The sequence below is a fragment of the Enhydra lutris genome, unplaced genomic scaffold (genome assembly GCF_002288905.1).
Source record: "Enhydra lutris kenyoni isolate GAN:26980312 unplaced genomic scaffold, ASM228890v2 scaffoldscaffold21, whole genome shotgun sequence".
Taxonomy (NCBI): Eukaryota; Metazoa; Chordata; class Mammalia; order Carnivora; family Mustelidae; genus Enhydra; species Enhydra lutris.
In genome coordinates, this window is record NW_019154105.1 from 25,048,301 (window position 1) to 25,062,467 (window position 14,167).

The following is a 14,167-nucleotide window of genomic DNA, read 5'->3' on the forward strand; positions in this document are numbered from 1 at the left end:
TCTTATGTATAATTGAAACCCTGCTGTATTCAAAAATATAAGCAATATACCAAATCTTATAAACAGTTAAATCACATTGGTGGGATTACGGAAGGGTTTTCATTTTGTCCTTCCATTTGTTTTTCAAAATTTAAAATTGTTAGTCATTATTTTTGGCACTATTGGGTTGACTATATTAAGGTCTCACATGAGTTGCCATTCTAGTATTTAATGCCAGTTAGTTTCCTATAGATTCAGAATAAAAGGTGTCCAACTGCACCGATGGAAAAGGATCTGAGACAGGTGGGAATAAGAAATCACCCAGGCGAATGCTGAAGATGGAAACCACCACCCTGTTCTAATACCTGCTTCATAAATGAAACTCCCCTTGCTATTTTTAAAGCAAATTTAGGTTAATTTGGAGGGAATAAATGTTTCATCTGAGTGCTACATTACATTTTCATGTTCTTAAGGTCCTAAATCCCAAAATTCCGCACAATGCAAAATATTTCAATATTACAGACAACATTATTTACACTGAAAAGTATTCTCGTATCATCACCATATGTAAAATACTTAAGTTCCTCCTGAGTTTTCTAGAGTCCTTTGGCTCAATATACTTTTATGTCCTATAGTGGAATAGAGCTTCAAATGCATGAAGTATAGGAATTACTAGGATCAAAGAAATCCATCAGGATTTTAACCTACAGTAAGATCTTTTTCAGGTGCTTCTGCATTAAGGAATTGGTGATGCATTAACATTGAATCAAGTACAAACACGATGCCAGGCACTTCTATAAACCAAATCTATTGCCTTTTCTCTTCTTTGCAGCCTCTGGAGTTAGAGGCTGTGTTTCTCGGAAGAGGAAATGCAGGCAGAGGTAAAGTAGGGTACCTTCGAAAGTTAGATGGCACACAGCGCCTACTCAAAACCAGGTAAGGACCAACCCCAAGCCTCCCACCCCCAGCTCCCAAAAGAAATCACTTTTCTCTCTTGTCTCCTCCTGTTCTTGTCCCATCCCAACCCATCCCAAAACAATACAAAACCAGATTCAGGTTTCCCAGCCACAAGTCCTTCCAGTTACACAGCTATATTCTTGGAAATTGATGAATGGGTTTTAAAAATCTGATTACACACAATAATACGCTCAAAACATCCTTACTAATTGCTTTCTGGAGCTGAAGCTGATAGATCAACATGCTCCCTAATCAACTTAGCAAATTAGCACTTATGGAGTTTAATATTTTAAAAGCATCGCTTTCTATTCAAATTAATAAATGGTTCCCAATCACGTTTAGGGAAAAAGTAAGACTCTCTGCACGCGGACTCTAACTGCAAGTAAAGGGTGTTCTCCACGTTTAGTCTGGTGAGATGATTTCCATTACAACATGGGCAGAAATGCCAAAATTATATGAGATTATTGTGGGATAAATCACAGACCTCTAACACTGCTTCATGAATTATTGAAGAAACATGGGGAAAAGAGGAGAGACGAAAACAAATAGCACATCATTTTATTATCCCTCGTGATGAAGAAATTTGCCACCCTACAAGTACTTAAAAGTTAAGCACTAAGACTATAATTGCATTAAAAAAGCAAGAAAATAGATTAAATTCAAACGATACTCAAAAGACAAAAATGCATAATTTAGAAATTATTATTATTTCCAGTAAATCAAAAACATCCAGGACATTCACTATGTTCTGCGCTCATTAAGTAGACCTTGGAAAATAAATATTTAGTGGGATTTCCAGACTAGGGAAGAAAAGGCTAAACCCATTGTGCACATCAGCTATGATGGGGTTAGGACTCTAGGGAACCAAGATCTAGCTGATACTGTCTAGAACCAGTGTGTCAGCTCCTACTGGATCTCTTTCCTGAAGGCTTATGCTATGGCCTATAAGGTTGGTGGACGGAGTAAAGTAAGGGGTGTAGTAGGAAGAAGAAGCCCAACCCAGCCCTTCCTGCATCAAACAAACTAGTCCCATAAATGATAAAAAGAGAAACCAAAGGCCCAGCTGCCTCCCTAAAAGATTCAGAGAAATATTTTCAGCTCCCAACATCTGCACTCCTCCATACAGAAAGTCTACAATCCATTTCCAAGCTCAAGTCATTCAGCAAGGCCTAGAATTTTTGAAAAAGTTCCACTTAACATTTTATTTGTTTGCTAAGGAGGTGGATGGCAGAAAAATGACCCATTTAAACAACTTCAGTTACAGCTTTCCACTTCCCCTTTATTAAAACTGGTAGAATTTGCTTCTGTGCTCTAGTTGGAAAAGGCGACAATGATCACTTTCATTCATTCATTCATTCATGTGGTGACAATTAAATTTCTAGTCATCTCTCAACATTCCATTAACAAAAAAGGCAACTGTCTAGCAATTTCTTCTTCCACTACTGCTAGTAATTTATACATTCCCATAGAGAGACTTACCGACAACTTCCAAGGTGGTTGTGACATTCGCTGATCCGAAAGTATTATTGGCATAACACATGAACACTCCAGAATCATTGACTCTAGCTGAGCGGATAGTCAGCTTTTCCTGACGTACGAAATTGAAGTCACCCTGATGCCAACTATTACTCTGCGTCTGTGCATTAGTCTGCTGGTTTCAGAAGGAGAAGAAAATAAAAATCAAAGATTACCATAAAATTTAGATTCAGGATCTTTCCTAGATAAATTAAAAACAGCAGCAATTAACTTCTCCATATTAACATTCATTATACGCTCCTTAAGTAAGAATAATAAAGCATCACGACAAGTCTGTCATTGGAACACTTCATGTTACAGGATTATATTGAAAGATAGTCATTATTAATGATTGAAAAAAAAAAACCATGAAAATTCATTTCATAATAACCGTGGCATACATAATTCCAAATTCTCTGCGGCACTATTTTTTTTAACAGGGCCAAATTTTACAAGTTACTCTAGAAGAAATATTACAGAATACTGATATTTTACATTGAGTCAGCATAGTGAGGTCATTATCAGTATCTGCTGTTAGGCCTCTTTTTTTATCCTATATCCTAGTGATTGAAAGAAAACACCTCGCTAATAATAATATTCTATTTCATTAACATTTATATTATTTTCACAAAGAGAAACTGAGTCACAATGTCTAAAAGATTATTTATTTATTTATTCGACAGAGAGATAGAGAGAGCACAGCAGGGCAGCAGGGCAGAGGGAGAGAGAGAAGCAGGCTCTCTGCTGAGCAGGGAGCCTGATGTGGGGCTCGATCCTAGGACCCTGGAATCATGACCTGAGCCAAAGGCAGCCACTTAACTGACTGAGCCACCCAGGCGCCCCGAGTCACAATGTCTAAGAGTAACTTGGAAATGCACTTACAGTTCTCACCCTGCAGAATTTTGGCTTCTATTAAAAGAGGTTCCAAAGTATGCGAGATATGTTAGACCAAGCCCCAAATTATTTAAGCATGAGTAGAAGAGAAAAAATTGCAAATTTACTCTTGTGATATCACCATTCTACTCGTTTTATTTGTCCGCAGACAAGACATGGAGAGATTTATTTTGGTATGGAAAACATCACGGGAATAAAACATAATAAAAACTATAGCCACTCTGAAAATACTAAAGGAAGCACCATACAGCTTTCTGCATCTTTCCAATTTTCTGTAAAAAACCACATTCCTATTGAAAAAAAAACAAAAAACAAAAAACAACTGAGAAAAGAAAGTAAACAGGACCAGATATTGACATGGAATGAGATCAAGGGTAATTCGCAGGCCAAGCAGTGGTGAACTTTTAGCATTAGACCATTCTGACATTACTATAAATCAGAACAATCCTTATGGAAAGTAACTGGGCAGTCTATTCATACCCCTTTATCAATTCCAGCAAATTTATCTCAAGGAAATGACTCAAACAAACAAACAAACAAACAAAAAGGCTCCAAAATATTTATTGCAGTAAAATCTTGGAAATGACCTAAAGGTATACCAAATATCGAAATTACAAATGTGAAAATAAGGAAAATGTTTATATTACTTAAAAAGCATAAATTAGGGGCGCCTGGGTGGCTCAGTGGGTTAAAACCTCTGCCTTCGGCTCAGGTCATGATCCTAGGGTCCTGGGATCGAGCCCCACATCGGGCTCTCTGCTCAGCGGGGAGCCTGCTTCTCCCTCTCTCTCTCTGCCTGCCTCTCTGACTACTTGTGATCTCTCTCTCTGAAAAAAAAAAAAAAAAAAATCAAAAAAAAAAAAAAAAAAAAAAAAGCAAAAATTAAGTGTACCTTAACACTTCAAACATGGTAATACATATGCACGGGGCAGAGAGAAAAGAAATATGAAAAAAAAAAAAAAGGTAGACAATAAAGCATTTATAAAGACCAGCCACATAAAGATACTGAACTCTTAGAATGCTTGAGGTCCAAATTACATTTTAAATATACACTATGTACCAGATTTTGAAGACTTAATACGAAAAATGTAAAATAACCCATTGATAACTTTTTATAGTAATTATATAAGATACTATTTTAGCTATATTAGGTTAAAAAATGTACTACAATCAATTTTACTTTTACTGTCATGTGCCTACTGGAAAATGTTAAATTATATAGAAGGCTCACATTTTATTTCCATTGCACAGCACTGCTACATGCAATGGTGGGATTATATCTGTTTCTCTCTTTTTTTTTCATGTTATTATATTTTTGGAAATTTTTTTTTTACATTAAAATGAGCATACATAAGAGCAGACTGCCAAAACTGAATGTTTTGAAATAAAAAGAAGAGAAACCTGCTTTGTTAAGTAACTGTGAGATCTTGAGCAAGTCAAGGATACTACTAGTCTCAGCTTTTGTTTTTAAAAGGGAATGAGAGGGGGGCGCCTGGGTAGCTCCGCCTTTGTCTCAGGTCATGAACTGGGGGGGTCCTGGGATCGAATCCCTATGTCAGGCTCCCTGCTCAGTGGGGTGTCTATTTCTCCCTCTGACTCTCCCTCCTGCTCTCTCTCTCTCTTATAAATAAATAAAATCTTTAAGTAAATAAATAAAAGGGAATGAGAAAGCAAAGGTCTTCAAAGTCCTTTCCGGTCTGAAGCACAATGCAGACATGAAGATGCTCTCTTTCAAGAGATTCTTCTAATAATTGGCAGAATCTGCCATTTCACCGGAGAAGAGCAATGAGGAAGATCAACAGCAAGGTGAGGTGACACTATTCTGTCCTCTCCCAGTGCATCAGGTCACAGACATCTCTGCCAAGACAGAGTGACAACTGACAGGGATGGGTAACATACCACATTCTAGATTTATGGTATATCTTACTTCTAATTCTTGCAAGAGCCCAAGGGTCTACCAGAGGGAGCTAAGCAGGAACAATGAACACATCAGTGCTGGGAGAATAGCTTGGTCCTAAGTGAGACAATATCAACACCTTCAAAACCTGAAGACCGAAATTCAGGATACTATCACATATCATAATAAAAAGTAAAAGTACAAGGATGTAGACACATTAGAAAAGCTAACCAAGATTCAAGGATGTTGAATAAACTCCAAGACTCTGACATTTTAAAACAAATGACTGTAAAAACTCTAGAACAGTCATTTTATCCTCCATTTCACTGTGAATTAAACTTATTCTAAACAATCAGAATCAAATACCATGGATTTTAAAGATAATTTTGATAGTGTTAACAGTGCTAAGTATTCCAAATGAAGCCAAAGGATATCAACAAAAGAGTCATGGATGAACCTTGGCATAGAGCCATGAGCCCCATCTGCAAGTCACACATTACATATTGTTTGCATGTGATTTGGTTTTCCTTAACCCTTGAGGTGCACACTGGGATTTCCCCAAAGGGCTCCCAACACTGAAGGCTTATCTACCAGCGCCAGTGGATTAATTGGGAATGGCATGCGGGACTCCTGGGAAAAATGGTTCAGAACAAAACTGCCTGGGGCAATTTAATTTCTCATCGAAAAAAGACTAATTTTCAAGTTATACAGAGGCTCAAATACGCACATGGTCCAAACTGTTCTCTCATCTGAAATCAAGGATTATAGAAAGCCAATTAATACAGGATTGTGTTCTATAAGTTAAGTCAAAAATCCCTATGTAAGCTGTTGTTCTTATTAGCTTATAGGATACAGAAACTAAAACTTGCTTCTCTGAGCCACTGGTTTGAAAGAACAAGTCTCTAGTACAATCTATTCTCCTAGTCATTGGGCAGGTTTCATTAGCAAGGTATCATCCATCACAAGTCTATGTGAATACCATCATAGTACTTTGTATTATGCTATTCACCATGGTTACTTATGGAGCAAAAAATTATTTAAACAGGCATGAAATTGCCAATGTGGAATACAGAGCATGAGGAGGAAGAAGAGGAAGAGGAGAAGAGGAAAATATACTATTTCTTTTCTCCAATATAATGCATATATGTCTCCTGAAGAAAAAACACCATGACAGCTAATTAACTAGATGGCCAAGATTATGCAAATAAAAGTTATTGAATATTCAGTTGATGGAAATTTTCAAGTGAAATATTTGGGAGATTAGACATCTGAAAGGCCTTGCTACTAATGAGTATTTAGAGAGAGAAAGAGGAAAAAAAAAATCATATAACTGGCTAAAATTTATTTAAGATATACCCAACACAGCACCTAACATATAGTAGACATTCATCATGCATGTGTTAAATGAATAAGAACTTAAACATGTCCAAATGTTTCAGATTAAAGATAACCATTTTATTAATAGTGACTAAAACAAATGAAAACCATTAGCAACTTGATCTCAGGTAACCAGCCTCATGGGGGTAAGTCAGATCAATACAAAAAGAAACACATCTCTCAAATGGATAGGCCACTTTGTGGGAAAGGAAAGAGCTCCTTGGTCAGTATCTGAGACCATTTTCTCATTTTAAATATGGAAAGGAAAAAAAAATTGACAACTTTCCCCAATATTTTAAATCATCTGGCCTAGATGTATTTAATAGTCTTAAAAATCAAAGGTTATGCGGTTAACCAGAAGTTTTTTTTTTTAATTTCTCTACGAAAGTCAAAGAGACAGCACAGAGTAATAATAGGAGTCTGAAGTCCTCTCTTAGAGTTTCTCAAAATAGATTGACAAAATGACATGCATTTGTCACAAATAATGAATGTACACATCCACATATGGTGTTCTGAAAGGGGAAACGATGCATCTCGACACACGCCCAGATAGTCCCACCTCAGATAGATACACCAGCTGAGCCTTGCCAGGACAATGAATAGACCCGATAAAGGGAAAATCTTATAATCTCCCACATGGAGAGAATGATGTATTCAGAAAAACAAAGGCAACAAGCCACTCACCTGGCTGTTTTCCTTGATCCACATGGAGTCCACGGAACTGGACACATCCTTGACCAAGCACATCACAGAGAATTCCTCCCCTTCCCTAAGAAGCGAGCTTGCTTTGGACACGGACACCACCGGGACAGCTCTGATGGCTGGAAGAAACAGAATGTGGCCCTCCAGTCATGTGTTCTACAGTCATATGCCATTTTCACTTACCATGTGCCCTCAAAGGCACACAACTTGCGTGGTCATCTTTTAAATAAAATATCAAGTATGGCACTAACCTATCTGTATTACTTACAGATCTGAAGACATTAGCAATTACATCTTGCATTCTTCAAACAAATTCATCAACATTGAGTGAAGATGATAGGACTGTCTGCTCTGAGATGATAATGCTATTGGACAAGGCTGTTTTGAAACAGGGAGAAACCGTGGCATTGGGAAGCGGCTTTAATCTTTACCTCACACAACCTTGATGGTTTCATGAGGACTTGACCTACAACCAATCATATTCTTTTAACTAAACAGCCATCTTTCTCAGGAGCCTGGGTGGTTCAGTTGGTTAAGCAACTGCCTTCCGCTCAGGTCATGATCCTGGGGTCCTGGGATCAAGTCCCACATCAGTCTCCCTCTGTTGCTCCCTGCTTGGACTGTCCCTCTATCCTCTCTCTCTCTTTGTCAAATAAATAAATAAAATCTTAAAAACAACAACAACAAACAAACAGGCATCTTTCCCATGTGCCATAATAATAACCTCTTGCTCTTTTCTGAAAAATCTCCATTTTAAATAACCAATCTTTCCTTAATTCCAAGGAGCACACATTTTCAAAAGCCTTAATAAAAAGTACTTGGTAGCCGAATGTCAGCTGGTATTGGATTTGATGATCTCGGAGATACAAAATCTAGACATTTTCCAGCAATGAAAATAATCTACATAATGCCACCATAATAACAAGGTCCATACTCAGCTGGTACTTCCCTCCTCAGATTAGGAAAAGTTTGGGAATGCATTAAAATCAAATCACTGTGGAGAAAAGTCAATTCCTCTAGCAATAGTCCATCAAGGAGTGAATCATATCTATGCTAATCTTTTCAAACAGGGGAAGGGAAGCCTCCCAGTGAGGTTCTCTTGGGAGGGACAGCTCAGGCAGTGAGGAGTCTCCAGGTGTCCTGAGGTCGGAAGGTGTCCCCTGTAGGGTCGGAGCGCCAGTCTCGGCTAGACGCGGCCCGTTGAAGGCAGCCGTGGACCGGGGGTGTGGGCTTGGGGGCTACGAAAGGAAGAATTCACAAGCAGCTGACGGCAGCTGGGAGGTGGGGGAACCACCGGGAAGAGCCGGCTGCCTGCCTGCCCACACTCAGATGACCCGGGACCGCCAGGAGAGAGACGCCGCCCCTCCCTCCACGCAAGTCCGCCTCCCCGCGGGAAGACAGAAAGGGTCCCTACCTGCCCTCACTTTCAGGGTGAATTTCGTTGACAGCACGGGCTTGCCCTTCTGGTCCGCTGAGCAGTGCAAGCAGAGCCGATGATACTCGCGCTTCACGTTTCGGATCGTGATGCCGGCCTTGGGATCGGCGACGAACGTCAAGTCCTTGGGAAGAGGCTTCCCCTCGCACCCCGTGAGGGAGTAATTGGTCACATCTGGGTCTGTCAGAGGACAGCGGACCAGCGTATCATTGTCTTCTTTCCCATACAAGCGAATGTCAACGAGGAAAAGCCGTGCGGGATCTAAAGCGGGTCAAAAATGAGTAGTTTGAATGGACGGTCCCAGGCACTGACAACATTTTTAAAATGTCAAAGGACTCCGATTTTTTTTTTTTCTTTGCAAGCAAAAGTAGAATTTATCCACATATTACTAATTAAGCCACAGGGAACATTTGTTAACCCCTTTCATGGGTCAGACACTAAGCTTGGACCATTATACTTTATCTCATTTAATCCTCAAAACACCCCCATGGGATGGGCATTATAGTGACCACCCTTTCAGAAATGAAGGAACTGAAGTCTCAAAAAAGCGACTCCCCTACCAAGTGACATGGCCCAGAAATGGCTGAGTGGACTCAAACCACAGTCCAACTGATACCGCGACTTGAGCTCTTAAACTCTGAGGGTATTTTATCACAACAGTTACTCTCCTTCTACAGGAGGGAATGGTCTAAGGGGGATGGGCCAAGACTCAGCCAGTGTGCTGATGCCTACCAGCATCAGGGAAAGGGGCCCCTTTCCAGAGCCCCCAGTCTCCAGGATCTTTCAGCTTCTGCATAAAATCTACAAAACTATTAGCAGACCACCCTGTACCAAAACCATGTGGGCCTCACCCTTCATATTCCTTGAAAATTATGTATAAGTATAAACTTCTGGACATCAAAGGAAGCCATATTCCCAAGGGGAGCATATGAGTTTCAGGAATATTATGATAAATATCATCCAAACCAGGACACTTGAGAGTGAAGGGGAGTGCCATTAATAATTATGCCAGGACACCAGGTGTGAATTGGAAAGGCCCCAGCCAGATTGGGACCTCCTACAGGCAAAGACAAACCTCATTCTGTAGACACAATAGACAGCCACCTCTGCTGTGTAAAGATAATACAGATAGATGGCGGGGCCAACAGATCATGTTTAAAGTGTTTCTTCACTGTCCTTTCCACCTGGAATTCAGGTGTTCCACAAAAATCAACTTGACATCATTGAAATACACTTACCATTTAATTTAGGGAAAAAAAAAAAAAAATTTCCAGAATGAGTTATGCACCTCCCAGCCTAATGTGTTCTATGAATAAAGTCCGTCATGATGGTGGAACTAAGGTCTGAGGCCACAGATGGTTATTTTTCCATATACTCTTTCTCAGTTGCTTAAGGTTAGCTCCTACAATACCCCAGGTTCCTTCACTGCTGTAACATAAATTACTTAAGTATCCAAACATCTTAAATCAGTAGTAATTCACTGGAGTGGTAAGTTATTGAGGAAGACTTCCCTTTTCATGAAAATCCATGCGCTCTGCGAGACTGACCTGGCTAATTCAGCAGTTTTCCCCATCTATTCAGTTGTCTACCCACTGGACTAACATGCAGAATGACACTTCGAGACTACCTGGAAATTCCAGAGTACCTTCTTGAAGGTCAAAGAACAACCCCCCAGGTTAGCTCAACCATCATGGAACCATACAAGGCTAAGCTGTGCCTTGCCAAGGCACCGACCTAGGAAAGAGTAACAGATAAACTAAGGAGAGGCAGAGTCAATTCCATGGCAACCTTCTTTACAGTAAACACTATAAGCATCAACTTTATAAAACCTTGCTAGAGTTCGAGGGGCGCCTGGGTGGCTCACTGCCTTTGGCTCAGGTCATGGTCAAAGGGTCCTGGGATCGAGCCCCACATCAGGCTCTCTGCTCACTGGGGAGCCTGCTTCCCTTCCTCTCTCTCTGCTGCCTCTCTGCCTACTTGTGACCTTGGTCTGTCAAATAAATAAATAAAATCTTTAAAAAAATTAAAAATAAAAAAAATAAAAATAAAACCTTGCTAGAGCTTGAATTTGCACAATTTTGTCTCCTGAACAATAGTTCCATGAGGATGACAAGGCAGGTTGATCTTCTCCAAATGTTTCAGTAAGAAACAAACTCTCTGAGCTTACTCAGATCTGCCATCTAGGACAAATGTATTCATTATTCTTCCACGATATCATGGGTGAGGCCTCCTACACTGGCCTGTTTCAATGGCAACCCCAGTCCAGGCACAAACTCAGGGCCAGAACCCAGACTTCATTTCTCCTCCTATAACCTGGGTCTGTCTCTTAAAGCTTGAAGTACTTGTTTGTACATCAACAGAAAGGTTCTTCCTCCCTCCCACCGTCAGCAAACCTCCTCTGGACAAGGATGTGAAAAGCACAAACACAGATGAATCACTGAGTTTATCATAGGAAATGAGATACGGAAATCCAACGATCGTATTTTTCTTCTGTTTCTAAGAGGTCACAGTTTAAAAAAAAAAAAAAAAAAGAATCAAATGACAACCACTAAGAACCTAAGAGGGGACATGGGGTGCTTAGCTGACTGGCTTATTTTTCTGGAATTTGCTCCCTCAAAGTGGGTCAGTTCTTTTGAAGTGTTGGTCTGTTTAGGCTGTCAGAGGCCTTTAGTTCCCTGAAGTGTTTTTACTAAGTGGGAGTATCTAGGATCTCAAGGCATTAAAATGCAGCTCTCCCAAAGGGCCTAATTTATTCTCAGGGTTTACTCGCAGTGCCAGGACAAATGGGCTAACCATATTGTAATCTCATTAGGAAGAGTATCACAGCCTTGCAGACCTTCAGCTGGAGTCATACCCACAGCCATGATGTATCAAAAGATGGGGGGAACTAACAAAGAAAAATTTGTTTCAGGCGCCCTAGACCCAGCCAGTAATATTTTCTCTCTGGCTCAGCCATCTATATGTCATCCATAATTAAGAACAGGATATTAAGTTCTCTAAAGCATAGCATGAAAGAAAGCCACACATTTACCTCTAACAAACACATAAATGGACCTGCTTAAGCCGTCTCTGTTGGTGCACGTGTAATTGCCCGTGTTGGCGGCCTCCGCTTTCTCTGTGACCCATTCCTTGTGCGTGTCCTCCTTCAACTGACCCAGGGTCTCAAAAGTCCATTTGACAAATCCTGGATCGGTGCATGACAGCCTAATCTCGTCGCCAGCACTGACTATTAACTCTGATTTTGCTGGATGGATGGATGGTAGAGACAGTTCCCCTGGACTCACAGATGGTTGAGAAGAGCCTGCCAAGAGAAATAAGAATCGTGTTGAGTATGATCTTTTTCCTTGGCGAAATAAAGCATTTCTTCCAATATTGATTTCCATCTTCTGTGTGCTTGCTCTACAATAAAAATAGGACAAAGCTGCCCTGCTATTTATAGTTAGAAAGAGTTCTGTTTCAAGTTTCTTAAGTTCATCTAGAATATTATTTTCTGCAACTCTCCACTGATCCGGAGGGTCACACTTGGTATGCGAGCCATACTTGTGGGATGCCATGGCCTTCTCTGGGTTAAACACACAGCTGGGTCAAGTTTCTACTCTGAATATGGGCCATCGCCATGGTACTGACATGCTGACACCCAGCTTAGAAATAACAAAAACAAAACCTCACATTATTATTTAAAAAAAAAAAAAAAAAAAGGCAAAACAAAACAAAAAAAACTATTGGCCTGTTACTCTTCTGGCAAAATGTACATGACCTTGACATAGCATGGCTGTGAATTCAGTTATTTGTATGCAATTCTCCTTATATGGTGATGTTCATCAAAAGCAGAACTATTTTGGAGTTTCAAACAAGAAGGCAGAAAATGAAAATCCCATTTTAAAGATCAGACCGTGAGCGGTTTCATGACATACGCTGTGTTGCTGCCTAATCAAACCAATGCCTCGATAGGTTTCCTAGACTCTGAATGCGGAACTTGAACCTTAGAAAATTCACGGCAGCCAATTCATTCATTCGTTCATCTACCTGTTGCATGACCGCAAATAACAGTTCGTTAATTATGATCTGCAAGAGCCTCAAGGTAGGTGCTGGAAAAAATCCCATGTAAGTGCAACACAGGGTTGGTACACACACTCCAGAGTTTAAAGAACACACTGCTCGTGTGTCAGAGTAAATGAAATACAGCTACAGTTCTAGCTTTAAGCTGAAGAAGAAGGAGGTGGGCTGGGCCTTTACCATATGGGAAAGGTGAAAGAGAAGATAGACACGTGCCACAGGGACCACCTAGACCATGCAGAGACACTATACGTTTTGGGTTTTTTTCTTGTGTTTTTTTTTTTCACTATACGTTTTTCAGCAGAAAAGTGGCACGTGCAGTAAGATACTGAAGATCTTCTAGATTCCAGGAAATCTGTGAAGAGTTCTGGTCCTCCGGTAGGCAGGAGGAATGAGATATTTGGTAAGGATCTGAGACAAAAAATGCATTATTCTATTAAAGGAAAAACACATTAAAGGTTATAGTGTAATTAAAACTACAAAGACTGACACACATATGACCTGGGTGAGCGAGTGGGAAGAAAGGGTCCCTGGGTAAGGTGGGCTAGAGCAACAGGGTAACAGAACTCCCCCTCGGTGGGGGGTGGGGGGCTTTCAATCACTTCTGCAGGGTCATGGGGGAGATGGGGTATCTAATCCCTCCCCACACACGCAAGGTGGGAGACAAGAAGTGACCTGAGTTCTGAAGGAGGAGTAAAAGGCAAAGGCAGCAAATAAGACACGCCAGGAAGCTCTCCACAAGTTTGGCAGGACTGGGGGTGGGGAGACATGATCAGAAACGGACGGGAACAGGAGGGGCAAGTGCCCCACTCCCAGGGTCTACCTGGCCAGTGGACGCACTTCTCACCTTATGACCTGCATTGCAGGTTGGGGGAGGAAGAGCAGAAACGCGTGAAGTTAAAAGACAGGATCAGACAGTCAAGAGTAAGGGCTTGTCGAAAAATGAAGAACACAGAGAGTACCAATCTTGGAGAGTTCTTCCAGCTAAGAGGGCATAGGTTTGAGATTTAAAAATCAAACAAAAATGAACAAGCAACCAAAAAACCACTGCCGGAAAGGAAGGGAATGGGACACTAAAGAGGGAAGAAAGTTTCAAAGAGAGAGTGGTGGGTCCCAGGGCAGATGCTGAGCAGAATCAAGGGAATGAACCAAAGTGATCAAGGGAAGGAACCGACCGTATTGGTGAGAAAAAGACGGCAGGAAACCCAAGAGTACAATTTCAGGTGAGTGGAAATTTCTGTATGCGCCGAGGTTAAAGGCTCTATGTGTAGACCTCTCCCTGAGGAGCTATATGGCCCAAGAAGGCAGAGTAATAGAGCTACAGTCAAACCAGGTTAAAAATTACAGGAGACCTG

The 14,167-nt window shown here is 40.7% G+C and overlaps 1 protein-coding gene across 6 annotated transcripts in view; it reads right to left on the minus strand.

Moving 5' to 3' along the window:
* Positions 1-14,167, minus strand: part of LOC111148912 (KIT proto-oncogene receptor tyrosine kinase) — an 83,015-nt gene that overhangs the window by 34,925 nt on the left and 33,923 nt on the right. For 3 of the 6 annotated variants that reach the window (XM_022505694.1, XM_022505696.1, XM_022505698.1), the window contains exons 2-5: positions 11,788-12,057; positions 8,736-9,017; positions 7,304-7,440; positions 2,416-2,587 (exon numbers count right to left, since the gene is read on the minus strand). In XM_022505694.1, coding sequence (XP_022361402.1) covers positions 2,416-2,587; positions 7,304-7,440; positions 8,736-9,017; positions 11,788-12,057 — 861 coding nt within the window. The remainder of the gene's footprint in view (positions 1-2,415; positions 2,588-7,303; positions 7,441-8,735; positions 9,018-11,787; positions 12,058-14,167) is intronic. The other 3 variants (XM_022505699.1, XM_022505697.1, XM_022505695.1) reach the window with 1 other exon arrangement.